General features: G+C 32.1%; 3 protein-coding genes across 3 annotated transcripts; all 3 read left to right on the top strand.

The window, feature by feature from the left end:
• The first annotated feature begins 1,430 nt into the window (after window positions 1-1,430).
• Window positions 1,431-2,246, top strand: LOC134232194 (uncharacterized). Its single transcript, XM_062714140.1, has 3 exons — window positions 1,431-1,552; window positions 1,725-1,811; window positions 1,915-2,246. Exons 1-3 carry the CDS (start codon window positions 1,544-1,546, stop codon window positions 2,233-2,235), a joined length of 417 nt encoding a protein of 138 aa, XP_062570124.1. The 5' UTR covers window positions 1,431-1,543; the 3' UTR covers window positions 2,236-2,246.
• Window positions 2,247-12,007: 9,761 nt separating this feature from the next.
• LOC134232193 (uncharacterized) lies at window positions 12,008-14,403 on the top strand. The gene is made up of 3 exons (XM_062714139.1): window positions 12,008-12,150; window positions 13,433-13,540; window positions 13,692-14,403. Exons 1-3 carry the CDS (start codon window positions 12,094-12,096, stop codon window positions 14,205-14,207), a joined length of 681 nt encoding a protein of 226 aa, XP_062570123.1. The 5' UTR covers window positions 12,008-12,093; the 3' UTR covers window positions 14,208-14,403.
• Window positions 14,404-25,692: 11,289 nt separating this feature from the next.
• On the top strand, window positions 25,693-27,700 carry LOC134232173 (uncharacterized). Its single transcript, XM_062714120.1, has 4 exons — window positions 25,693-25,702; window positions 25,929-26,128; window positions 26,371-26,469; window positions 26,619-27,700. The coding sequence occupies exons 1-4, from the start codon at window positions 25,693-25,695 to the stop codon at window positions 27,141-27,143; spliced, it is 834 nt and encodes a 277-aa protein (XP_062570104.1). The 3' UTR covers window positions 27,144-27,700.

Below are 27,700 nucleotides of genomic sequence, written 5' to 3'. Positions count from 1 at the left end.
TCATGAATAAATACGTGCCTCTTTGTTTTTTACAGAAATGTATATTTAATTCACATATCTTAATAATTAATTTTCACTATTACTTTAATAATTACTTTTCACTTTTCTATTCTTGTTACCTGTATCGAAAGCTTATTGAGCATTCCTTAACACGGAAAAAGAGGGGGAAATTGGTCTCAAAACCATTGAACACCATACTACTTAGTGTAACGTCATGGGCCGATACAAAATTCCTGGCTTTTTTTATCTATGTTAACTTGCTCATTGGATAATAAAGGATTTTTCTTTTCAAAGAAAACAAAATGCTTTTGAAGACAAAATAAAGATAATATAAATATCAGACTTTGTTTAAAGTAGTTCCATAACTGGACGGTGTGTGTCAAGAAAGTTCAGTACTTGCTAATGTACATTGCTCATTTTGTTTGCACAAACCACAGCAGTTACTTGTAGAAGAATAAATCTCTTTAAAAGTGATAAGTCAGCGCTTTGTATCTGCACTTTATATAATTTTAACTTTCATAACGAAAGCAGCCCTAATATCAAACGTGATAAAATGTGCATTGATATTGAGTGAAACCATATTAAGACTCGGCATCGTATTTTCATAATAAATATTTGCACTTTTTCAAACACTTTTTGTATCGTATTGGTCACAAGCCAGTAGTTAATTATGGTAACACCATCTAATCTAGGAAGAATAATTCAAATGAATAGCAAACATCAAGAATGGGTCGCGGTCACTGAATATCACCTGTTTTATAGGCTTATGAAATTTCATTTTCTCCTTAATTGTAGAATACAAAAAATGTTTGAATCCTTAGAATTTTCACCCTTTCTTTTATCTTTTGTCTTCTAAACAATATAAACAATGTGAAAAATTCAAACTCGGGATAACCTCTGGGTAACAATGGTATCAAATTTATATTAAAACCAAAATTAAATGCAAATGAAGATAAAATAAATCGAAAATCTTCCCAAATTTTCAGAAAGATGCAGTTTCTTGAAGTTTCGGTCCAGCTAAAGAAAATTCCACAAAAGGTGTGTTTATAATGTTATATAAAAGGTCCCTTATTAGAAGGCATTTCACTAGAAGGCCTTAAAATGAACCCAACGGTACTTTTATGTAAGTATTTGGATATCGAGTGAAATTTTATTACATTTTTTTTAATGTTTCGTACATATTGTTCTGTAACATTATCAAAACTAATATTTATTACAGCATTTTAAAACAATATTTTTCATCATTTTATATAAAAAATAAATTCAAAAATATTTAGATGCAGATGCATATCAGCATGTCCTAAAAACAATAGGAAGCCTTTGCAGTACAGTTTATTTCTTCTTGTGAAATTAATCTGCCTTGTATCGCGCAAAGAAATTTGCACTTTTTTTTTGATGAAACTTTAAAAAGTTTTATTTTAAAACAGTTTCCTGCTTTCTACTTAGTCCTGGATTAGCAGTACCCCTGCAGAACCATGAAATTAAATGTCAAGCTCTCTTCAATCACTTTACCTTGTTAAAACGGTCTATTTCCTCATTACTGATGAAGATGGTAAGTTGTATTTACATGATTCCAAACTAAATTTGCTTCCTCAAAACTATACCTTGCCAACTGATATTAAATTACTCCCTGTACAAATTAGGGACATGATTTTAGCTTGCAAATTCTAGTTTTTTTTTTATTATATATTGAAAATATCACGGTATATAATTTTACACTATAGCGAGAGCGAGATAATATCCCAGGATTTTATCATGGATCAACAAAAGCCTGTTCATCAGGGTGGGAGCAAGTGAAGAAATCAAAAAAGGTATTTGTGTTGATTATGTTTTATAAAGATAAAATAACTTTCAATAAATGTTAGGGTGGCTCAAACCGACAAGGAGATAATATCAAATCATTTTTTTTTTCAGATGAATCTGGACATTTTACCATACGCAATTACGAAGACTGAGAACTTTATGCACTATTTGCTACAAGAAGAACTAATGAAATTAAGTCGAGGAGAAGTAATAAGAGAATTTTCTATGTTTATATCAAAGTATATTCTTACATCTATTGCAAATGTTAAGCATTTACTCGAGGAATATTTAGGCAAAGAAATAAGCAATAGTCCCAGGAGTTATAAATCATATGTGCCCTATATTAGGGGAAACGAAGAGTGTACTTTACATGACCTATATACATTCGAAAAAGAGATATGGACAATTCAAATTTGGTTAAGACAATGTTAAACCTAAACTCTCTGAAAAAATGTTGGAAAGAATATACCTGATTTATTATATTTTAATTTCTTTGATCAATTTTGTTTTCATTATATTAATAAACTTAAAAAACCTAAGCCTCTTGTTATTGTTTTATTTATTTTAACAACTCTAAAATGATTAACCTTACAACAAATAAAAGATTGCTTGCATGTAGTGTTGATATCTCTCAGATTATCAGATTCCAATAGCAAACAGATGTTCAAGATTAATACAATTTTAAAAACGAAGTAAGCTTTTGAAGTACAAATTGCTGGTACAATTTTCTTTAAAGTTGTTTGGTTCATTTGACCGTGTAATAATATGAATTATATCAGGAAGTAGAATGCTTATTGACATTTTCATACCAATTGTTAGACACGGATTTATTTAAGGATTTTTTCGTTATTTAGTGCATACTACATGGTTCACATAGCCAATGTAACCTAGGATTCTGTTGGAGGTCATGTACTCGACTATTACCTATTCCGAGCGAGCACCTTGAGAGACACATATTTTATACGACCGTTCTCACCTTCTGCCATTGGATTCTAGCCCGCGGCGTACAGATCATTCCCTGATTCTGGAAAAAATCTGTTTTTGATATTAATTACCAAAACAGTATTCAAGTTTTAAGTCCATTTTAACAATAAAAATCGGTAGCAAAGTATACACGAACCTCTAAAAACGTCAGTGGCGGGATAAGGTGTCATATAGGAATAAACATCCTCTGTCGAGTGATAATGCCTAAAGCTTGTAATGATCTATTAAACAGAAAATCCGTACACAATTTCAGTGTGTATAATAAATTGTACTCGTACTTGCCGTTAAGGACATTGGTTTGATCTTAGAACTTGATGATAAAAAGAGGACTTCAAAGGAGTTTTTTCATTAATATGTTGGTTAATACCTTATGCCACGTTTTGTAAATCATATAGAAACAATTGGATTTTACCCCAATTGCGGGTGATGTAGGTATATTTGTAGATAAGTAAGGGATATTGGCGAAAGAAAAGAACATAAAATGTTAAAATATAGAACCGACATTTCAGTGTTACGGGCGGGTATAACGTCTACTTTGATGTTTCAATCTGACAGGCTAATAGAAGTTACTATTTTAAATTAATAATACATTGTTGATGCATATAAATGTTCATTTGACTGCCACAATTGGAATAAAATCTTCATTAGAGGTTCTTAATAAAATTTATGCAGATGAACAGTATTCAAGCTCAAAGTCCATTAAACAATACCAAATAGGCGCAGAGCAAACACGGACCGTCAAAACATGAGAGGTAGGATCAGGTGCCATGGAGGAATGAGCATCCCCTGCTCACCGGTCACACACGCCAAGTGTTCCTTTTTATGATCGGGAAGTAACGGAAAAATCCGTCGTCAATTCAGTGTATAAATAATGAACTAACCATTAGTATGAGTAACGTCAGTCAGAATTTTACTCAATGATAAATAGTATTTGCTGACAATGTCATTGTATCGACAATAGAACGTAAGAAATGATGATTTTAAACGAAACTGCTAATAATCTTGTTTTATCAACTTGTTAGTCAATAATTTACCTCGTTGTAGAAATTGTTCATACGTAGAGCATGCTCTTGCTTATCTAATCAACTGAGATATGTAAACTTACGATTGGTTGATTGATAGCATTTTGTTTAACATCCCTCTCGAGAATTTTTCACTCATATGGAGACGCCACCTCTTACCGGTGGAGAGCTGCAAATTTTGTACTATGCTTTGCACTCAGGGCCATTGAGCAAGGGGGATCTTTTTTGTGCCAGCACCTACTGCGACACAGGACCTCGCTTTATACAGTCTCATCCGAAGGACCGGTTTCAACGTCCCACAAAGGGATTCGAACCTGTGACGTAAGGATCAACTCCTTACAACGCGACTCTAGAGCAGACGCTCTAACCACTGCGCCAAGCGGGCGACTAGATCTTATGAAATGAAGACTTTAAAGAAGACTGACCATATTCTTGTTTCATCGACTTGTTTGTCAATAATCTACCTCGTTTTAGATATTGTACTTACGTAGAGCATGCGCTTGTGTTGAAATTATCTCCATATGGATACAAAAATAGGCCTTCTACTTCGGGGCACAACGTGTACCCTTGTGATTTCCGTCAGAAAATTGGAGGACCTGATGTAAAAAAAGAAATTGAATAGATATTGTCAGTCATTTTAATCAAAGTGTTCTTTTAGCATTTTTTTTTCAAATGACACTACGATATTTTTTAACTAAGATTCAGAGTAATTGTGAAACTACAAGGATTTGATATGGTTTCAACGGCTGATTTGAAATGTCTTTAAAATAACGTATTTCACACACATTATTTTTTAACTACAGCATGCTGAAACAAAATTCTTTTAACTATATTTATACATAACTATGATACAAATTAAGTTTTCTATACGTTTCTAGACAGCAAAAGTTATGAATGAAAATCAAAAAAATTGTACATATCTGTCATAGAAATTAAAGATACTTGAGCAAACAACATTTTTTTCACGTTATTGTTTGTAAATAATACAATCAATATATATGTTTTCAGTTTGTTATGTCTATGAATCAGAGTTATTTGATAGTATGCACGATGTAGAAATACTCAGTACCCATAAGTAATGCATGATGAGTTTGGATTCGAAGGGAATTTTTCTGTTAGCAAACTGTAAGCATACTTGAGCAAACAACATTTTTTTCACGTTATTGTTTGTAAATAATACAATCAATATATGCTTTCAGTTTGTTATGGCTATGAATCAGAATTATTTGATAGTATGCACGATGTAGAAATACTCGGTACCCATAAGTAATGCATGATGAGTTTGAAATCCAAGGGACTTTTCTGTTAGGATCTGGACTGAGCTTGGGGATAATTAATCATTCCCGGATAGTAGTAGGCGAAGTCCGAAGGTGGAGCTGAATTATCCGACTATACTTGAAAGTATATAAACCATGATCTAAGTCAAACTATCAAGTAAGAAATTATGAAAAACGGTAAACCAAACAAATATCTATCAGAATTTTAAATGCAATGCATTCTTACATCGCAGTTAAATTCTACAGAAACTTTCAAGACAATACTGCAAATCAATTAATATTCTTAAAACAGAACATATTTAGTTTCGGTTTGATTGAAATCGTTATATTTGATTTGTCTAAGTTCCAAAATTTATTTATAGCATAATTATTCCTCTGCTTGCTGACTGTGGGATTTTGTTTCGCGGTTGGAAGAGACAGTTGCACACCATGTGATAGAGACCGTATGGACACTAATATTATACGTTCACTATCTGCATGTGACCACCGAGTTTCTTTGTCTTATATGCACGAAAATATGGAAAACCTAATTAAGGCATTGAAGAAATTAATCTTGAACACTGTAAGCAAACTTTGTATTCGCATACTCTAAAAGAATATCTTATTTTCTTTTCACAATAATTATATAGATGGCTATGTTTTGCATTTATGATGGATTGTTGTTTTCATTGTCTTTTCCCCATCTCCCTTTTTTGTTTAAGTCCAATTTCTCAAAATGTATTTCTTTTGATTTTTATAGGAAGAAAAGCTGAATCTAGTGAATGTGCAGGGTACTTCTTACTGTAATGCACGTGTAGTTAACCCTTTGCGTGGTTCCCGAAATAAAGCCAGTAGAAAGGTTAATAAAATATGATATATTTATAGTAAAGTTTTATGACATATTTTTTTAATAAAGTGTGTATATCAATTGAGAACGAAGGCAAAATGAGTTTTAGTTATCTAGATTAAATTTTCTTATCTTCTTAATAATTATGCATGTAATTGAAGAAATTTGTTTTGTTTTATTACTTACAGATTCGCTTTATTCATCATACGTATGCACGTTTCGCCTTTGTATATGATGTTTTGGAGAGCGGATCAAAGACTTTTGGGACTGATAGACTTGTTGAATTGCATTTGCAATCATCCATGTGTCTTTTGTATCAGGCCAACAGGAATCTTCAATGCAAGAAAATACGAAGAAACAAGAAAATGATATCACTCAAAGACACCCAAGTCTGTTTTAAAAATAAGAGATTTAGAAAATCCAGAAGAGGATGTTCTGTTGAAATGGAAGATTTATCAAAAGTCAAAGCAACTTTGAAGATTATGCAGAGCACCCTAAACTTTTGGAAAATCTGTATCTTTGAAAGAAATGGCAAACTTTTTCTTCACCGGCAGTGTCGAAAAAAGAAATGTCAGGTGGGAAATTGTGAAAAGGCAATAAAGACATTAGGAAATAAAAACAGAAGAAAAGTAGTTCAAAGGTATCTTTGAATTTTGCATGTGATATTATCGTTTAGGTACGTTCTTTTCTCCCAAAAGGCAGCTACATGAAACAAACATCCACACATTGCCAGTATGCTTCAAAACATTATTGCAATACATGTACATATTATATCTAAAACCAAAGTACTTTACTTGTCTAATTACTTTGAACGAATCTTTAAAACTGATCATTGTTTTTCTTTTGATTCTTTTTGGTTTTATTTTGTTTGTTTGTGAATTATACTCGTTCATTTCTTGAACATGTTTTGTGAATAGGATTTTTTTTATTTCTTTCACAGAATTTATTTCCTTTCCTGTATTGTCATTAGATGAGTTTTGTATGAGTCCTTCAAATATTTTTGGATTATCTTGGGGGGTTTTAATCTTAAAATTAATAAATCTTGAATATCAAGATATATTTAAATGTCTGTATATCTAATAACCCTCAGTTGTTTTGTTTTGATGATATATTATTAAATTGTCAATGAATAGTTACTAGTACATTTAGGTTTGTAACATTACTTGGGTATACCTATAGACCCTATCAGAGCTTATTTTAATACTTTATGAACTAATGTCATAACATTTTTTCAGTGAACAAAATCTGAAAGATAATATTTTATGTTTCTTCAAAGTCTAAATCTACTGATTCAAAGAAAAAAGCCAAGGTAAATATGTGTCTTGAATTATAATTGAGCCGTAAAATATCATTTAGTTCTACTATGATTAGATTAGATTTTTTTTACTTTCTTATAAATGTATCACTATGTTACTCAAGATGTTTAAAATATCTTATCCTACAATCAATAAGTTTAGAATACTTTGTCCCAATATGGAAAAAATTCAATATAAACATTCAATGTTAATTTGTCATTCCTTTGGAAATGTTAGCCTAATTAAATAATTTACATTTTTTTTTCAACTTTCCTCGTTTAAATGTTATTCCAAAGCTAAATTTATCTGAAGCTTTATTCGGTGATGCCTGATCGGAGTTTATTTCTTCCCTTCAGTTAATACATGTGGTTGTACATGTAATATGATGCATGTGTTCTCAAAAGTATTAAAAGGATATGTCAGGTTCCCTTTATTTGAACTTAAATCTCTAAATTTCTCTTAAGGATAGATAACACATTTTTTTTTTTTTGAAATCAGCAATATTTCTTATTGGTTTACATTCAATTCAGTGATCTGAAAAATGTTTTCCATATAAAATGGGAGATTTTTTTATTTGTTACAATGATAAAATTGTTTAAAAAACATGCATAGAATTATATAGATAGCGACACAAAGTCTCGTATCTTAGCGCCAACGAAAAAGATTTCTTACCAGTTTTTTAAGGATCTCTTATGTCATTTCTATTTAACAAAAATAAATGCCAATCTGTATATCAAAATATCTTTTTTATATAAACTTGAGATAGATATTAGATACTTCCATCATTTTATTTACCATATTAAAGCAAAAAGTCGGACTATACTTCAATGTGAAGATTGTATATACATACGTATAAATAATGAAGCATAAAGCCGAGGAATTCTTGTCTTTTTACCAGTGCATATTCAGAAAAAAATGAAAGAAAGAAAAAAATTTTACCATCAGCCTGAATATTTAAATTTTATCAATGAATATTCTTGGATTTTATAATGCAGAAATTTAAAAATTTAAAAAGCAATTGGGAGTAGTCGTAACAGGGCCTATTTATTGAATAGACTGTTAAATAGACAGGGCCTTATTTACTATGAAATTTTCATTCAATGATTTTTACCTAACCTAATAAACAAGATCATTTTATAGTAGAAAACATTTTAAATATCCATGGCATGTGTGGGAACGAACCTCTCTTTGAGTTTATGAATGGGTTAGTAAAATGGTGCCCCCAAGAGCCGGTACCGAGCAATTACATGATTAACACTAATATAAGTAATTTTATTATTTGAATTTCTAAAATTTAATACCTCGATGGGTTTTTATATAGAATTTTACGTTTGAAAATAGTGGTTCAAAAGCTATGAACTTAGCTATGACATCTAAACCGCTCACTATAACATGATGTAGTCTATGACTGCATTAGAAAAAGACTGAGGAAAAGGGAAAATCAAAGAAAATGTAATAAACTAAAAATTCAATATTTTGAAGTTCAATGTGAAATGAAACATATGGAGATAATGAACACACTATTCCAGATCAAAAGGCCATGAAACAATACAAAATAGCAGCAGAGCAAACACAGACCTCCAAAACATCAGAGCTGGGATAAGGTGCGATGGAGGAGTGAATATACCCTGCTGACAGGTCACACCTGCACTGTGCTCCTTGATTAATCGGGAAATAACGGAAAAATCCGTTGTCAATTCAGTGTATAAATAATTAATGAATAATTCGTGAGACAGAATTATTTGATATTTTCTTTTTTGCCTTCACACTCGTGAAAATATCAAAATATCCTGTCCCACTCGTGAAATAAATTCCATATTCAACTACAAAACATTGAAAATCCTCTTTTTATTTCTATATAAATCCATTAGTTGATTGATAGGCGTGGTTAAAGAATCACCTGCGGGATGGGACAAATAGAGACAGAAGCCGGACTTGTAGCAAATGGCTTTGCTGAAGAGAAGGAAAATATAAGGAATAACTGTCATATTTGTTTTAGTTTCATGACGATGATCAATCAATTGACTAGTGTGATAATTTTATGCATAAACTCCGGCATTTATGCAAATTTTTATGCAAGCTACTCGATTGATCACGCATGAAGCCAAAAAAAATTACAGTTATTCCTTATATAAATGAACATTCTGGAAAACTCGCGGTCGTGCCTGCACATGCGCTGCAAACTACCCGGCTAAAGGACTAAATAGCCACAAGCAAATTTTGGCAAACAATTTAAAAAGAGACAAAAAACCCGAAAAGTATTAGGTGTATCAATATTACAGCTGTAAATAAGTCTCTTGGAAGAGCATCCAGATACGTTTTGCCCGAACCCTCTTAATTTAATGCAAGATGCATGGAGATTCAAAGCTAGTGTCTATGTTTGTATGTTTAATAATACACTTTATGAGGATACAGAAATCTAATAAGAAATTTATGGAGATATTATTCAATATATTAACAATATTCAATCTCAAAAGTCCTATAAACAATACAAAATAGGAGAAGAGCAAAGTGAGACGGACTTTCATTCCTTAGGCTATTTTTCCTTTGTTTTCATTCATAAATCGAATGATACAAAGGTATTTCCTACTTTAAGGGGTGATTGATTAGAGAATGCCTGGGGAATATACCGGAATTCGATTGTTCAAAATCTAAGGTGAACTAGGTTGTTTATTACAAGTTTACTATATCGGATAATAATGTGTATATTTACAACTACTTTTAAACCACCCCATCACTCCTTCACCACTTATTTTCTATGCAGAGGCATACCTGTGTTGTTATGAACCTTATCTAGCAAAATTTCTTAGATTCTATCATTGTATCATTCTTTGTATGATATAAACAACCAATCAAAATATTGATTTTAGGGGAAATCTTTCTTTCAAGAAGTTTCTTAGAAATGAATAACTGAAAAAAAGTTAAAATTCAGATTGGCCAATACATATCTTAAGATAAAGGATTTATTTTTTCTATTTTACGTAAAAACATTTTTTAACTCATAAAGGCAGTGTTCTCACTTTAATACAGTCACAAAAATTACAAATGTCAGTAAATATTAGTCTCGTTTAAAGGCAACATTTCGCAAATTCTGAGTACAATGACCTTGTCATCATATGCAATTTTTCACTATGTCGATTTTTTTCTAATGGTTTCCATACACTTTGCTAGGTCAATATTTTACCACTGAAGTGTGTACTGTATTTTCAATGTGAAATCATGACAATGAGCACACAGTATGTGAAGCCGATCAGCAAGGGAAAATTGCTCCTTTATGCAACCTAATTTTATGGATTTTTCCCCTATTTTAGTTCGAGTTTCCTCTGCTTTCTTTTTGTACTGTTTTAACGAATCTTTTGAGTTTTATGTCTGTTCTTTGTCTTCATATTGCATGCAACGAAGTGTTTTACAAAAATTTTTACACCTTGACTGATGTAACATAACAAAAACAAATATTTTAGTCTCATAAACAATAATAAAAGTTCATTTCGATTCAAACTATATTCAAACGATATAAGCTGACCTATGTTTGTCTAGCATATCTCTTTCACATTTGAATATTTATAAGAAGAAAGGCAATGGTCATCTAACAACCAGGCTTTATGACAAACATGATGACTTTTACTTTTCAATCGTCAACTTCCCTTAGTTATTGAGCAATATCATTGTTATCATAATAATTAGCACACGACGGATGTAACCGGTCTGCAGGGGATTCTTACTCCTTCATGGCACCTGACCCAACCTCTGATGCTTAGGACATCCGTGTGTGCTCTGCTACGATTCTGTATTGTATTGTTTAATATGGACTTTGTAATTTGAATACTGTTTGTCAAACCCATATATTTCATGTGTGGAAAAAGTGTAAAGGTTTAAAACTGCGATGACGACACACACACAAAAAAGAAAACCATTGAAAGTCAATTAGTTTCTTTATATATATTGTTATTTGCATTTTTTGACAACCAAAGTAACCAAAAATATATTCTTTTCCGTTCACTATTTTTCCATAGCAAATATTCTAAATTCACACCTTAAGAAAGAATTACATTTTCAATATTAATTATATAAATTTGATGCTTCAATTGGCGAAAGAATATTTTTAAGTTAAAAAGCAATGAAGTTACATTGAAATATTCTATTGTAATACGAGATTATACATATCCCATGCGCCATTTATAGACATCTTTATGGTTTTACCTGAAAAACAATAAATGAAATAAAGTCAAAACATTTTTTTCAAACAAATGCAAAAGAATATAATAGTGGATGTGTGATTGATCACAGTTCAAGAATGACCTTCAAGTTGAAATTTCAATTTAAGCAATAATCAAATTCTTTTTGTCTACTTTGAATTGCAAGGGACTTTCTTGTATCTGGATAAAGTTTGGAAAATGTGATTCATCCATTTCGCACACGGATATTGGTAGGCGATGTCCAACGAATAGAGAGTGGTTTTCCAAAATTTTCCGACTATAAATATATGTACCCTATCAAATCAATTTAATAATAAGTTATACCATGGCAAACGGTAAAAGAAAAGCATGTATATATCTTTTTGATTATTTTTTTATTCCAAAAATACATTTTGCACAATTTATCCTGTCAGATGCATCATATTAATTTTCTAAACTTTTATCAGTTTTACAGACGATGTTGAATTCTTTAAATTCATATGAGGTACTTTCGTTATGATAAATACCTAAAACTGCTTTGGTTGACTTTTAAATATTCTATTTTTAGCAATATGCTACCTTGGTGTATTTGCCTGCTGTATTCCTTTAACGCTGGGCTGGGACACGTGTAACCCGTGTGGAATAGACAGTTCGTATTCAACAACACCAACATCGCAAACTGACTGTAATCACAAAGTTACTTTATCCAGCATGATAACTAACATGAATAACGTGATTCGGAGATTGAAGAATATATCATTAAATATGGTAAGTAAAGGTTTATTTTCAATAAATTTGCTTCAATGTAATTCAAGCACAGAACAGTTGAGAGAAATGTGTTTGCTCTCCTCACCAGTTGACGTTTTTGGAAGCTCTAAACACTAACAAAAAGTGCATTTTTGCCCTGGAGCATATTGCATCAAAAGGCGTGCATATTGAGACTATTTTAACCATTTTCAAGATGGGTACCTGCATTAATTCTGCAGGAAAAATGTTGAAAGACATTTTTTGAACAGAAACATAGGAAAACTTAGTGGAAATAATGAATTTGATTACTTATTCTTGGTCAAATATAATGCTTAACATATATTAGTCTATTACAAATTGTGTAGTTAACTGTAAATAACCATTTTTACATCTCACTTCTAAAGGCAGATCACTCTAACAGCATAAAATTAACTTACAATTAGAACTCTTTGATATGCAGTGTTTAGAGCTTCCTTAAGCTAGAATGATCTTCATTACCTTCATATTTAATAGGGTACTGTATAACGGACAGTGAGCGAACGTTCATAAGAAAATCGTAAACAATACAGATATGTGAATAGGGCCTCTGAAATACCTAATTTGGATCAAGTGCCTAGGAAGAGTAAACAACCCCTGTTTAACCACCACCCCCTTCTTGAGTTCGTATTGATCAGCTAAACGGAACTATTTTAGTATAAACATAAATACTTTACAATTTCTATGATACAATTTGTCCGAAATTATAGCTTATTTTTGCTACCAGGGTCATGATAACGACCATAAATTTATGTTCCTGTGACATCAAGATATCAGTTAGAAGTCTGCCTCGTTTCGAAACATTTCCGTACTCAGGGCAAGCTCTTGAGTAGCGAATTAGTTCGGATGAATATAAATTATAGGCACTGTACTACATATATATAATTGTACTACATAAATACTTAATAATTAATGAATGATGTCGTGTAACAAAAAGGGTAATCAATAACTATACAAAGTGAATTATCAATAATTATTGTGAAAATGCAAAGAAGGTAATGCAAAACACTAAAATAAATCAATTTTTTTTCATTTTGGTAAGATTTCAAAATGAATTAAGGGAGCAGGTTGGTTGTTTACCTTTATTGATATTTTTTTAGAAGAAGAGTTCCTTAAAAAGATATACAAAAATGATCGATTTTCAAAAACTAGAATGTATGATTTTTCTTTGCCAAATAACAGCTTATAATATCATGATCTAAAGACATTTAGTGAAATCTGATGGTTAATTTGTTGACCTTTAGGCCTCCTAAATTTGTTTTTGCAGGAAGAAACTCTGAATCCAGTGAACATTAAGGGTATGAACCGTTGTGAGGTACAGATTATAAGCCCTTTACATAGGATTGGCAAAAAAGTCAGAAAAGTCAACAAAAAGGTAATTTATCAAATTTTGGAACAAAATCAGTAACAAAACATTCCTTATAGAAGAAAAAGCAAATGCAATATTTCAAAAAAAGAATGTTTTTAACGTCTTCTCTTCTTCTGACAAATTAATATAATTTTAATGCTTTGTTTTTCTTTCTCAGATTAGATTTATTCACGAGACGTATGCTAATTTAACCTTCGTTCATGATGTTTTAAACCACGTCTCAAAAGTACTTGGAAATGATGGAAGTGACAATCGGTCTTTACAAACTGCCATGTGTACCCTGCATCAAGCCAACAGAAAGCTTCAATGTAAGGGAAGAAACAAAAAGAACAAGCCAATTAAAACATTTCAAAGGACAAGAGTCTGTGGCAAGAAAAAGAGATTTAGGAAGACAAAACGAAATTGTTTCAAAAGAGACGAATTCGAAGATTTATCAAAAATCAAAGCAGCGGAAAATATTCTGCAGGGTACCTTAGACTTTTGGAATTCCTGTGTTTATGAAAGGAAGGGTAGGTTTGGTTTAAAACGAAAATGCCGAAATAAGATTTTTCGATATAGTAAAAAGAAAGGGAAAAGAAATAAAAAGAAAAATAAAAGAACCAAAAAGATTCATAAAAAAGTTACAGGACTAAAAGAATCAAAACGATTATTAAAAGAAGATAATAAAAACTGAAAGAGAAGAAAACTCTGGTGCAACTGTGTTTGAATTTTTTGACAGTTATGAACTTTTCCTCAAATGGCAGCTATGTCTTCGACTTGCGAATCCATATCAGTATTACATTGTTTTTGCTCTGTTGAATTATTTTATATACTCGGAATGTTATTCAGAACAGTGTTCATTACATCACTTCATATAATCGTATTTATTAAAGCATACATTATATTGTTATTATATCTTGATTATTTAAATTATTATTGTTTATTGCCAATAAAAATAAAAGTTCTATTATAATAACTCATGAATGTTTTCTTTAGAATATAATCATCAGTGACAGAAGAAGAAACAATTCTCTGCTTGTAACGAGGTTGAAGGAGATATAGATACGCGCTTACGTGTAAGTGAGTTTGTGTATGTGGTTGTATTTCTATGCGAAACGGTGGTGACGTTATTTGCGTCGGGAATGATGGCGTTTGCTGCTTTGATTTTGTGAGGACATGCTAGGCCTTGCGATGTCCTTGGTTTTAATTTTTGCTGAATTCAATATTTGAAATCAGTGTGTCAATAGATGAGTAATTTGTGAATAAATACTGTTCGGTATTTACATCCGCATAGCCAATTAGATTAAATACCCCGAGAGAGATGTCCACTTACACCCACGCATCGATCGGAACTTTTTTTTAACTTTAACAATCTTCTGTTTATTTTAATCACTTCTTGGAAAGTTATAGAAGTTTCTGTAAAAGACATGGATTTTTAATACGGATCTTAAACAAATAATGACATACATTGATAGACTTAACGTTCCCTTGGCTGTGTCAACAGTCTTGAATTTCAATGTTTGCTATTATCATTGCTCATATAACACTATATAAAAATGTATCAAAAAGATACAAGGCACTTTTATGAAATTTAACACCATTCAAACAAACCTTTATCTTGGAATTATGTCATGCAAAAGATAAAGAAACTTTACAACATTTCATTGATTGTGTATTGTTTAACGTCCCATTCGAGAATTGTTCATTCATATAGAGAGACATCATTTTAATACAACATTTCAATAAATTTAGATTATTTCTGTTGCATTTCACAATATGTTCTAGCCACAATATGGATCTGATATCAGGATGTTAGATTAACACAGGATTCCTGGCTTTATCTTATTTTTTGACAGAGGTTGTATTACAGGTCTCAAAATCACGTTTCCTGCTTCCTGCTCGACATCAGGGATTCGTGTGTGTCTATTATCCATTTATATTTCAAATTTATTTCAAAACCCTCTTCTCTTTTAAAATTATGCAGTATGAATTTTTTTTCTTTCTTTCGTTTGCTTCAAAAATATTAGGTTGATAGCAATTAATGCTTCTTGAGTCACCTACAATGTTAAAAAACTTGTAAATTGTTTTTAGGTTTAAATCAACTTTTTTTTCAAAACTTAACATTGGTATTAAACGCAATTTAATTAATAAAAGCTCAAAAGTCCTATGAACAATACAAAATAGGAGCAAAGTAGACCTCCGAATACAGACCTCCGAAACATCAGAGGTCGGATCAGGTGCCATTATTATTCACATGAATGTAGAAGGAATCTTGTGTGTCTGCGTTTTCTTGTTAAAGAGTAAGCGCTTTACGAAGCGGAATATACATTTTGCTAGGGAATGCTCCATGAATAAGAAGTTCTTATCGCACTCAAATAGGTTCAAGTTACAATTTAACGAGGAATTTAAATAGCTAGTGAAAAGTAAAGTGAAGGACATTGAACTGAATTTACCTGTGATTGGAATACGACAGTCTTTACCTAATAAATAGACACAAAAGGAATGACTGTTCTCTCATTCAAATAACCTAATTCGAAAAATAAGTAGTGGGCAGATGAATTCAACAAAATTTCTTTGCAACTATAGCTTTATTTACCTCAAATACACTCTTTAAAAATTTGAAAAGATGAAAGAGCACAGATATTATGGGTCAAAATATGCTAGAAAAGGGGCCCGAAGTTTTTTACCAATGATTTAAAATAGAACTTGGGGACTTTTTGATGACTGGACAGAAGGGGGTGCCTACTCCTCCAGATTCAAGGCACGCGACCCCATCTCTGGAATTCCCCGGGGTCCGTTTTTTCCCTCTTCACAAATTAAATAATTAATGTGTTACAAGATCTATCAATTTTGAATATTCAGGATTTTAGTAAACTGAATTTAATTACATTTCATGCCTTTAGAAACAGTAAACTGCTTTGTTTTTTGGACTTGATAAATTTCTGTAAATGTGCATAAAAGTTAAAAATTTGATCAGGATATACAAAATTAGAATTCCCTTATTGTATTACAGGAAAAATACACAACTTTGCACATTTTTAAAGTGGCCTGTTTTTGACGCAAATTAATGCCACTTTTTACAATCACATGCAAACAGACAACAAAATGCATTTTTAATACGTATGATTCTTTAATTTTATTACTAATCATTATTTCAAAACAATCCTGAAAGGTAATCGTCTTTTGGCAACTCTTGCAATGAACCGCCTTTCCTGCAATGCTAAATTCATGGTAATTTCTCTCTTGACTATGGACAACAATTTTATGCGCCTCTTTACGACCTCGCAACTTGAGTTTTCTGTTCATTAACATTAGTCAATGGCATATAAACTGATATAACCGTATTTGCCATGTAATTGACTTCTAACTGTTCTTTAAAAAAATGTTCCTCTAAATTGTATCAATAAACCATTTTAAAAAGTAAGCAATATGCTAAATTATCCCACCTTAAGTCCTGTTTCAGTCCGTAAATGGGTTTCTTATTAGTTTATATTTCGATAAATTTGATATGAGTATGAAAAATGAAACAAATACTCAAATTTAATACATAACTTTTTTTAATAAATGAAAAAAGAAAGCATCAAAAAAGCTTGATTAAGTAAGTTTAAAAAAAATTATGGTGAAACATATGGAGAAAACGAACTGTATTCCAGATCAAAAGTCCATAAAACAATACAAAACAGGAGCGGAGCAAACATCTATCTACTGTCGACAGGTCACATCCGCCGTGTGCTCCTCGTCATGATCGGGAAATAACAGAAAAATCCGTCGTCAATTCAGTCTATAAATAACGGACTAAAAATTAGATTGAAAAACGTCAGTCAGCATTTGACTCATGATAAAGTATTTGCTGACAAGGTCATAGTATCGACCATAGAACGTACGAAATGATGACTATGAGCGAGACTGCTGAAATTCTTGTTTCATCAATTTGTTTTTCAATAATTTACCTCGTTGTAGAAATTGTTCATACTTAAAGCATGCTCTTGCGTATCTAATCAACGGAGATATGGAAAGTCTGTACACGGGTGATGAAGTTATGTCGCTGGATAAGTAAGGGAAGTTGGCGATAGAAAAGTTATAGTCATCACTTTTATCATAGAGCTTGGTTGTTAGATTACCATTATCGTCTTTTTCAAGTAAAATATTTAAATATGAAAGAGATGTGTTAGAATCTGTGGTATTTTCTATCTCAAACTCACTAGGATATATCGTATCGACATAAGAATGGAAATTATAATTGTTAATCGAGAGTACGTCGTCGATATATCTAAATGTCGAGTTGAAGGCCACAGCAAGTGTTTTCTTCTTTTCACGCTTAAAATTTTGCACAGATTCTGCTTTATATGAATACAAAAATATGTCTGCTTATAACGGGGCTCAAATGGTACCCATGGGAATTCCGACTGATTGGAAGACATCTCCGAAAGCTGCATGTACACAGATATTGTCAATCAGAAACTCAAGCACTTTTTGATGTCGACTTCAGAGTACAATGTACTTGTGTGTACAATCAGAATGCTTTTTAACAAAATAATTTTGCAAATGACCAATGACAAGGTACGTAAATTTCCTACTTTTATTTTTGTTGAAAAAGCAGCTGTCAATGATATCGAAAACCTGGACTTTCATTTATCGTTGGGAATTGTTTTGTATAAAGCTGAAAAATCGTAAGTTTTTAAGCTGTTGATTTTGTTAAATTTTTGTGATTTGAAATTGTCCAAAAGTTCCTTGGAATTTTTAAGTATCCACATGGTCGATCGAATCAACGTACTTGTTACATGTTCATCAGATTTATTGATTATGGCTTATAATAGCCGGTTATGCAAATTTTTCCACGTTTTTAACACTTGGTGATTCCTTGAATAATCCTTTAGAAGCTGCTTCAAAAAATTGAAAATACTGTAAAGCAAGGCTTTATTGAAGACCAGAACATCTTAACATAAAATTATTCTTTTTAAAATAGTTTATAATTTCAAGTTGCAGATATATTGAATGGCATAACAGATTACAGTGAACGTGTACAAAATATGAAATATTTATAGAAACTCTCAAGAAAAATTTAAAATCTCAAGAAAATTTTTTTTGTCTGGATAAAAGTCTTACAAGATGCAAATTAAATTTTAAAGATTTTTTTTCAAGAATTTGGAAGAGAGAGAAAGAGAATAAAAATATATCTCATATTGTTGATAAAATTGAAGTTAGGTTGATGAGCAATGCATGGATTTTTAAACACAACAAATTAGTTCATCAAAATCGTGATAATATCAGTATATGAAGATAAAAAGATCCTGACAATTGTTTTACTGAGAGCAGTAAGCAGGTTATATTAAAATGCAGTGTCAGCTTGATATATTTTCAACTGGTTTAAATTAACTCTGAATAAAGGACAAAAGCTTATCTTTAAAACATCTTGAGTAGCTAGTCAGATGACGAATAAAATTCACAATTATTTTGCAAGAAAAATTTGAGTACAATTATAGTCCAGTTGGCAAATTTGTGGGTAGCACAAGAAAGTTTTATTTTTGTATATACACTATTCATCTTTTAAGTGAAAATATTTCTAGTTTTATACAAATTTAACACCCATAATTGACACAAGCGTAAAATCTGTATGATGATAAAAGGACGAAAATAATGAAAACTAATTAATGTAAAATTTTTGAAGGCAAAACAATCTGAAAATAGTGCATTAAGTGTAAAAAAAATATAATGAGATAACGAACAAAAATTTAGCTCAAAAGTTTTATCCAAACAATAAAAATTACAAGCAGCGCAAGCGCGGACCTCCTAAACATCAGAGATGGGATCAGGTCAGGTGCCATGGAGGAGTGTGTATCATCTGCATTATCCGAGGGGTTGGACTTGTCGTGTGCTCCCTGTCATGATCGGAAAATAACGGAAAAATCCGTAGTCCATTCAGTGTGTAAATAATGACCTAACAATAAGTTCATATATGAAAAATATGATGCATGGAATTTTTGTTTAATCACTCATTGATTCAATGAATGAAATACTGCAGAAAAACTCTTGACCTTATTTAAAGTGTTACATCCGCATTGTTGAACTATATCTGACTTTATATGTTGTCTCCTCTCAGACATAATCGATCTTCAAGTATTCTCAAAGATTATTGTAGCTTAGAAAAAATTGTATGGTCTCTTTTTTCTTGATCGGTCATATTGCCTTTTAAATTTCTTTTTAAAATGTATTGCTGAAGGATTTGGCTCCCCATTGTTATAGAATTCATTCAGATCATAGTGACCTAGTCTTTAATGACCTAGATAAACCTGTTTATCGACCGGCCTATTTAAAGCTCAAACAAAAACCAGCATCTATTTTTATAAGTAAGTCAAAAAAGATTTTCTGAAAATAAGCTGAAAATGCACCGGGAGCGAAGCAGGAAGGACAACTCTGAGTAGAAAATTGGTTGTGAATCATCGTTCTATTTGCTTTAAAAAACGAAAGACTTTTTGAATTTTTCTCTGTCTTCATATATTTGTAGATCTTATGTATAATGTGTAAAAGTTTAGAATTTCACTTTAACAGAAACGAAAGCATGAAATTTCTCATGTAATATAAAATGAGTTGAAAAATGACCGACACAAGTTGTCAAATAAGAAATTTTAAAAAAACCGCAACATGTTTTCCGAGTTTCACGAAGAAAAATAATATATAATAATGATGATTATAAAAATATTTTTAAAAGTGTCGCTATGTCAAAGAGAAAGCGATTAAATGTTTAATAATATAATTAAATATATCTACAGAAACTTTCAGATATTTTAGATTCATTTAGATAATTTTGAAAATAGTCTGTATAGTCAATGTGCACATGTAAAGTTAGAAATAAATAGAAGTGTCACAGAGCAATAGCCCGATTTTGTTAATTAATTATAAATGAGTGAGTTATAGGTTGCAGGTGCGCGGCGCAGGCGTTGTAGCCCTGTTTCCCAAGAGTGTAATTTGAGTTAGTTAGAGAGAAAGATAGTGGGCAAGCGAGGAATTATAATTTGTTTATTTGTCATTTCTGTTATCGTTGTTTATTGTGCATGATAGAGTTCTGAGAGATGAAAGTGAGCATTAGATTGATTTGTGTGAGAAAGTGGGCCCTGGGAACCTGAGTGAGAGAGAGAGGAGAACAAGTCTGAAAGTCAATGAGTGTGGACGTGTCTTTTTATTGTGAACTTTGTGCATTCTTATGACTATATTGCGTGTGTTGTAAATATGTAAATAAACGATGTAAATAAAAACAATCGTCATTATTAACCAGTGCCAGTGACGGGGAGGACCCCCGTCACAGAAGTGAACATTATTTTGCCTCTGTAATTCTGCAGTTTTTCTTATTAATGATTTTGAAATAGATGTTGTATAATTTTACATCTATTCCTATAAGTATGAACGCTCTGATTGTACACTCAAGTACTCTGAAGTCGATATTGAAAGTATACTGTAGTTCCTTATTGACGGCATTTATAGTAAATAGTCCTGAGAGACATAATTTTCAAACAAACTTGGAAAAATAAATGGACACTTATTAATGATGCGTTATCTATTAAACGTGACATCATTTATATGTCGAATCCATACATAAGTCGGTATTTTTTTGTGTGTGTGTCTATGTGTGTGTGGGTTTTGTGTGTGTGGGTTTTGTGTGTGTGTGTGGCTACAATGGCATTTTGAACAAAAATTGCCTATCATTGGTTCTGCTTGCATGTACACTTAATTTACACATCATATGTCCAGGAATGTTTCCCCTACCACCATCATGACAGTGTGATACGTCTCCATGCCACCTGCTTCCTCCTCTGATGTCTGTCTTTAAAGCTTTGTTTTTCTCTGCTCCTGATTTCTCTTGTTTCAGTAAACTTTTGAGCATGGTTACATGTCGTTACTTTCATATTATTTCCGATTTTCCCGTTGATGTGACGGGGGGTCTGCAAGGGACGGTTGCTGCTCAATCCGAATTGTATTATTCTAAAATCCTACGTATTCTGTAATAGTTCTTAAAAATCGATCATAAATGTGACTAAATACATATAAAATTGTATTATGAATTAATTTGGCAGTATCTTTCCTATTTTAATGGTTTTTTTTTTTTTTTTTTTTTACATTTTATTGTTACATGAATAAATGAATTTGACAAAAAGAAAACTTGAAAACACCATGTTTATAAGGTTTAAGCAATCAGTTTGCAAATAATGCCTTTTTTCTTAAGATCAACAGAATTTTAAACGTATGTGTTAAACTTATTTTTTTATTATGTATGCTTAAATATATCGAACCAACTTATTTTTTCAGTAACAACTCGTCATCGATATATCTATAGATAAAATTGAAAAACTAAACAAGAGAATGTTTTCCAGTTGTAATATTAATTGAATTTTCTTCCGAGCTGCTCGTCGCCCGCGTGGTATAGTGGTTAGACCGTCTGCTCTAGAGTCGCAAAGTAAGGAGGCAGTCCTTACGTCGCGGGTTCGAATCCCACTATGGGACGTAGAGACCGTTCTTCCGGATGAGAAAGTATAAACCGAGGTCCCGTGTCGCAGTAGGTGCTGGAACGAAAGACTTAAATCTGTATCACTGCTCAATGGCTGTAAGTGCCGAGCATAGGAGAAAATATAGAGTTCTCCACCGGCAAGTGGTGGCGTCTGCATATGAGTACAGAGTTCCCGAGAGGGACGTTAAACAACATACAATCAATCCAAGCTACCCTAACCGACCTTTTATTTTACTGAGTTCGAGGTGTTCTCGAACTAGTGTAACAAGTGTTTTCTTCCAATTATATGGGTATACTGTTTTACGTAGTTGTCATTCTTTTTACAATTTTTCTTCTGCTATGCGGTGTGGAATTTGTTTGTGTTTACCAAGGCTGATGCCGATTGTGGAGTTTTTCTTGTTACACGGAATTGTTGCTACAGTGTATCTGCAGGAATACTTTTAAGTTTTATGTAGATTTAATTTTTTGGTCATCATAACGTTGACCAAAACGCTTGTACCCTTACTCTAACACTCAGAAAAAGGAACTTTTTCTGATTTGCTATTGTCATTTGTAAATAAACTTTTATTTGTTAATTTTAATTGCTGATATAGATTACATATTTTGTAGGGTGCTGTTCTGCTAATTTAGGAGTTCCCATTTAGGTACGTATTACTGATAGTCAAGTTCCTTCCTGAGTTTCTATTTCCGATTATCAAGTTTTTCCTTTCGGTTATATACATCAAGAAATACACTTGAAGCTGTTGCCGACTTGCTCGTTCAGATTTGTCGCATTTTATATACACATATGAAAAGAATAAAACATTATTCATTTCCTCTGATCATGCAGTGAAATATATACATACATTTCCTCATTTCACGTATTTACTTTATATTTTCAATTCCTATTACACCCTGGCAGTAGAATTATTTGCAAAATAGACGTCGTGAGATACTTTTATTATTGCATGCTTTACTTATTGAAGCTAACCGTGGTCACTAAAAAGAAACAAAAACAAAGATAGTATATTTTAAACATACAAACGAGTAACATTATGTCGTATGATACAAAAAAGGTATTGGTGTAAATATTAAACGTAAAGCAAATTTTAAGGTATCAAAGGACTATTTTGACTGAAAACCAAAACAGCAAAGTTCCATATAGCATATCAGTGTATCAAAATACATTGTATGTTTAAGGAATCACTGTCTAGCTAGCAGAGTATGCCAGGGCATCAACGATAGTTGGAGACGTGGGATAATTTGCATAACGGGCGAAGTCCGTTATGTTCGCCCGTTATGCAATGCAGAAATTATCCTACGTTTCCAACTATCGTTGATGTTTCTGGCATACTCTTCTAACTAGACAGTGATTTCTTATATTTCCATTTCATTGAGATATAAAATTGTAGATTTAGATTTTTAAAATGTAGTTTAATAGATGTTTTAAAATTACAAGGGGTCTCCCGTTTCAATTGCAATAGTCACCTCCAAATGACGTCAAACACAAAGACATCCGCACGAGATTTACATGCATATTATGCCTTCTAAGCGTAAGACACTGAGACAAACGCACGAAATTTACATGCATATTATGCCCTCTAAGCACAAGACACTGAGACAACCGCATGAGATTTACATGCATATTATGCCTTCTAAGCGTAAGACACTGAGACAGACGCACGAAATATACATGCATATTATGCCTTCCAAGCATAAGACACTGAAACAGACGCACGAGATCTACATGCATAGATAAGCCCTCTAAGCGTAAGACACTGAGACAGACGCACAAGATTTACATGAATATTATGCCTTCTAAGTGTTAGACACTGACACAGACGCACGAGATTTACATGCATATCATGCCTTCTAAGCATAAGACACTGAGACAGACGCACGAGATTTACATGCATATTATGCCTTCTAAGCGTTAGACACTGAGACAGATGCACGAGATTTACATGAATATTATGCCTTATAAGCGTTAGACACTGAGACATAGACACGAGATTTACATGAATATCATGCTTTCTAAGCGTTAGACACTGAGACAGACGCACGAGATTTACATGCATATTATGCCGTCTAAGCGTTAGACACTGAGACATACACACGAGATTTACATGAATATTATGCCTTCTAAGCGTTAGACACTGAGACATACACACGAGATTTACATGCATATTATGCCTTCTAAGCGTTAGACACTGAGACATACACACGAGATTTACATGAATATCATGCCTTCTAAGCGTTAGACACTGAGACATACACACGAGATTTACATGAATATCATGCCTTCTAAGCATAAGACACTGAGACAGACGCACGAGGTTTACATGCATATTATGCCTTCTAAGCTTTAGACACTGAGACATACACACGAGATTTACATGAATATTATGCCTTCTAAGCGTTAGACACTGAGACAGACGCACGAGATTTACATGCATATTATGCCTTCTAAGCGTTAGACACTGAGACATACACACGAGATTTACATGAATATTATGCCTTCTAAGCGTTAGACACTGAGACAGACGCACGAGATTTACATGCATATTATGCCTTCAAAGCGTAAGACACTGCGACATACATACGAGATTTACATGAATATTTTGCCTTCTAAGCGTTACACACTGAGACATACACACGAGATTTACATGAATATTATGCCTTCTAAGCATAAGACACTGAGACAGACGCACGAGATTTACATGCATATTACTGTATACAGGGAAATTTTCGCCCCCGTTTAATTTTCGCCCCTTTCGCCCTCGTCGGAAGTGGGCGAATTTTAAACGGGGCGAATTCAAAGTAAAAAGTATAATTTCTTAAACAAAAATCTTTCTGGGCGAATTTAAAACGGGGCAAACTTGTTTCCGAATATGAAAGGGCGAAAATAACACGGGGCGAAAATAACCCTGTATACAGTATGCCTTCCAAGCGTTAGACACTGAGACAGACGCACGAGATTTACATGAATATTATGCCTCCTCAGCTCCTGATCCATTTCTTGGCGAAATTTACATGCCGGCAGATTAATCAAGAAAATCAAGTCTTCTAACTTTCAAAGAGTTATCACAGCGGAAACAAATAGAAATGGAAATATATTAAAACATATTTTCAAAAATACCCTTTTAGTCATTTTTAAAAGGGATCCAGCTTTTGGTTCCAAAATATTTAAATGTTTACCTAATAGCATTATGCATTATGGTTACGTTTATATAACATTCCCAACGTATTTTCACTGAAGATGAATTAAATACAATCTCAATTCTAAAGTGTTAGTTATTATGATATTTTAAGACAACAACAGGTTATCTCTCTTACATCAGATAGTTAAGTTGAAGTACAATTTACTAGGCATGACGAATTAATAATTAACAGAAGATGAAATTGAAAAACAAAATATTAAAATTTAAAATTGTTTTTGTATTTTATTTCCTCAATAATGGAATATAATGCATCTATATTTGTTAGAATGTTTATTAAATAAGCAAAAAACAAAAACAAAACCAGAAATGTATTGCTAATTTGAGGATACAATGGATTTCATACAAACAGCTAATAGTAAAAAAAAGTTAATTTACTTCCACGGATGTAGTGGGAGATGTCCAATGTGAGCTAGATTTTCCTGAAAAATCTCTATAAATAATTGTACCGTAACTGCTGTCAAACTATTGATTGTCATGTCATGGGAATTGGTAAAACTGGCACAAGTTTATTACATAATATGCAATGCTAAATATATTATTTATTAACTATTGTACGTGTAATTGTAATTTTGTCTCAACGTTTTAAACATTTTGCATGTCTTTCGATATTTTGCATTGGAGTTTTATTGTTCTTTCTTTATTTTTGCAATTTTTATTTTATATTACAAGTGTAAACAAATACCAAAGAGTGACTCAATATCGTTTTCTTTTTTAGGGTTACTTTTCACCTGCTTCCTGGTATTGGATATAAGTTTTTCGAGCTCCCTTAATATATGTTCACCATGCAATCAGAAAAATCCAGTTGTTTCTAATGTGACCTTAGGAGCAACCTGCAATCACAAAGTTTCCATTGACGCTATCAAAACTGGCATAAATTTTGTGATTCAGAAATTAAGTTTTCGTACTAAAGTATTGGTAAGTAGATATATAGTAATGCATGCATATGCATGTACGAATGAATTATTTTTCAAATTCAACTTTTTTGTATATCTATATTGTTACAAAAATCTTAAAATATTTTTCACACTTGTATGAATTGAATCAAACTGATAAATAAATATTTGAGAAACAAAAAAAAAAAATGGTAAGCAGATTTGCATATAATAAAAAAAAAGTAATTTTATAAAAATATTAAAAGAATATTTTTATCTATTCAGAAAAGAAATTTTGGTTATGTGAAGGTTCCTTATCAGAATCCACCCAATGTTCGTGTAATGTACCCTTTTTGTGGATTTCGTAGAAGAATCAAAAGGAAGGTAAGTCATCAGTCAATTTACTTTTCTGGAAAATACATGATTTTGTATCACTCTGTTACAATAAGGAAATCAATGTATCTGATATCTTTGTTTCCAGTTTGGTAAACACAAACATTCTTAAATGTAATATTGGTATTTTTTACGTTTAGGTTCGTTTCATACATGAGACTTATGCAAACTTAACCTTGGTATACGAAGTGTTAGAAACAGTTTCAATACCGCACGAGGCAGATGTCATACCTGCATCTTCTTTACAACCCATTATGTGTAGTTTATATCAGGCTAATAGGAACCTTCATTGCTCTAAAACAGCAAGAAAAAAGAAGGGAAAGATGAAAAGAAGAAAGAAGATAAAGAAGTTCAAAACGACAAAAGATTGTCGAATTAGAAGAAAAAGGTTTAGATATTCAAAACGAAATCATCCCGAACCTGGTGAAAAAGATCTGTTAAAGCTCAGAGTCGCGCAACAAATTTTGCAGGAAACGTTATTCTTTTGGGAAACCTATGTGGTGGAAAAAAATGGAACACTCATGCTTAAACAAAATGCTGAAGATCAGACAAATGTTCAGAGGATCATGAGATGCAAACGTAGAAAATATCGTAGAAGAGATATATTAGCAAAATATTCCATGAAACAGAGGCATAGTTATTATTTGAACTTTATTGTATCGTAACCGGTGATTTAAAGTATGGCAGCTACCATTTGAATTCTCACGAACATCTCTGTCAGCATTATAGCATTATTTTACTTTGATTCCTTCCATTGATTTTTTTCTCTTCATGAAATATATGGAGATAAAGAACAGGTCTATAGGAGTTCAAACGTCAGTTTAACATAATAGAGTAGGAGCAAAGCAAACAAAGACCTCCAAAACATCAGAGGTGGGATCACGTACCGCGGAAGATTGAGCATCCCCTACCGACCGGTCACACCCACCGTTTGCTTCTTGTCATGATGGAGAAATAATGGGAAGATAATCCTTCGACAATTTAGAGTGTATAAAATGGCCTAGCTAATAGTATGGAAAGCGTCAGTCAGCGTTTGACTTTATGAAAAATTGTATTTCCTGACAAGATTATTCTATCGACCATAGAACTTTCGAAATGATGATTTTAAACGAAACTAACAAGTCATTATAGAAACTGTAAGGAGTTTTATCTCATGCATGCGTTTATCTCATTATAATTAATTTTTCGGTAAATATAATTACATGAGGTAAAAAATTTAAAA

The sequence above is a fragment of the Saccostrea cucullata genome, unplaced genomic scaffold, assembly GCF_032062105.1.
Source record: "Saccostrea cucullata isolate Sc308-1 unplaced genomic scaffold, CSIRO_AGI_Scuc_v1 ctg220, whole genome shotgun sequence".
In the NCBI taxonomy this organism is placed as follows: domain Eukaryota; kingdom Metazoa; phylum Mollusca; class Bivalvia; order Ostreida; family Ostreidae; genus Saccostrea; species Saccostrea cuccullata.
The sequence above is the reverse complement of the archived record's forward strand: the minus strand, read 5'-3'. Positions and strand labels throughout refer to the sequence as shown.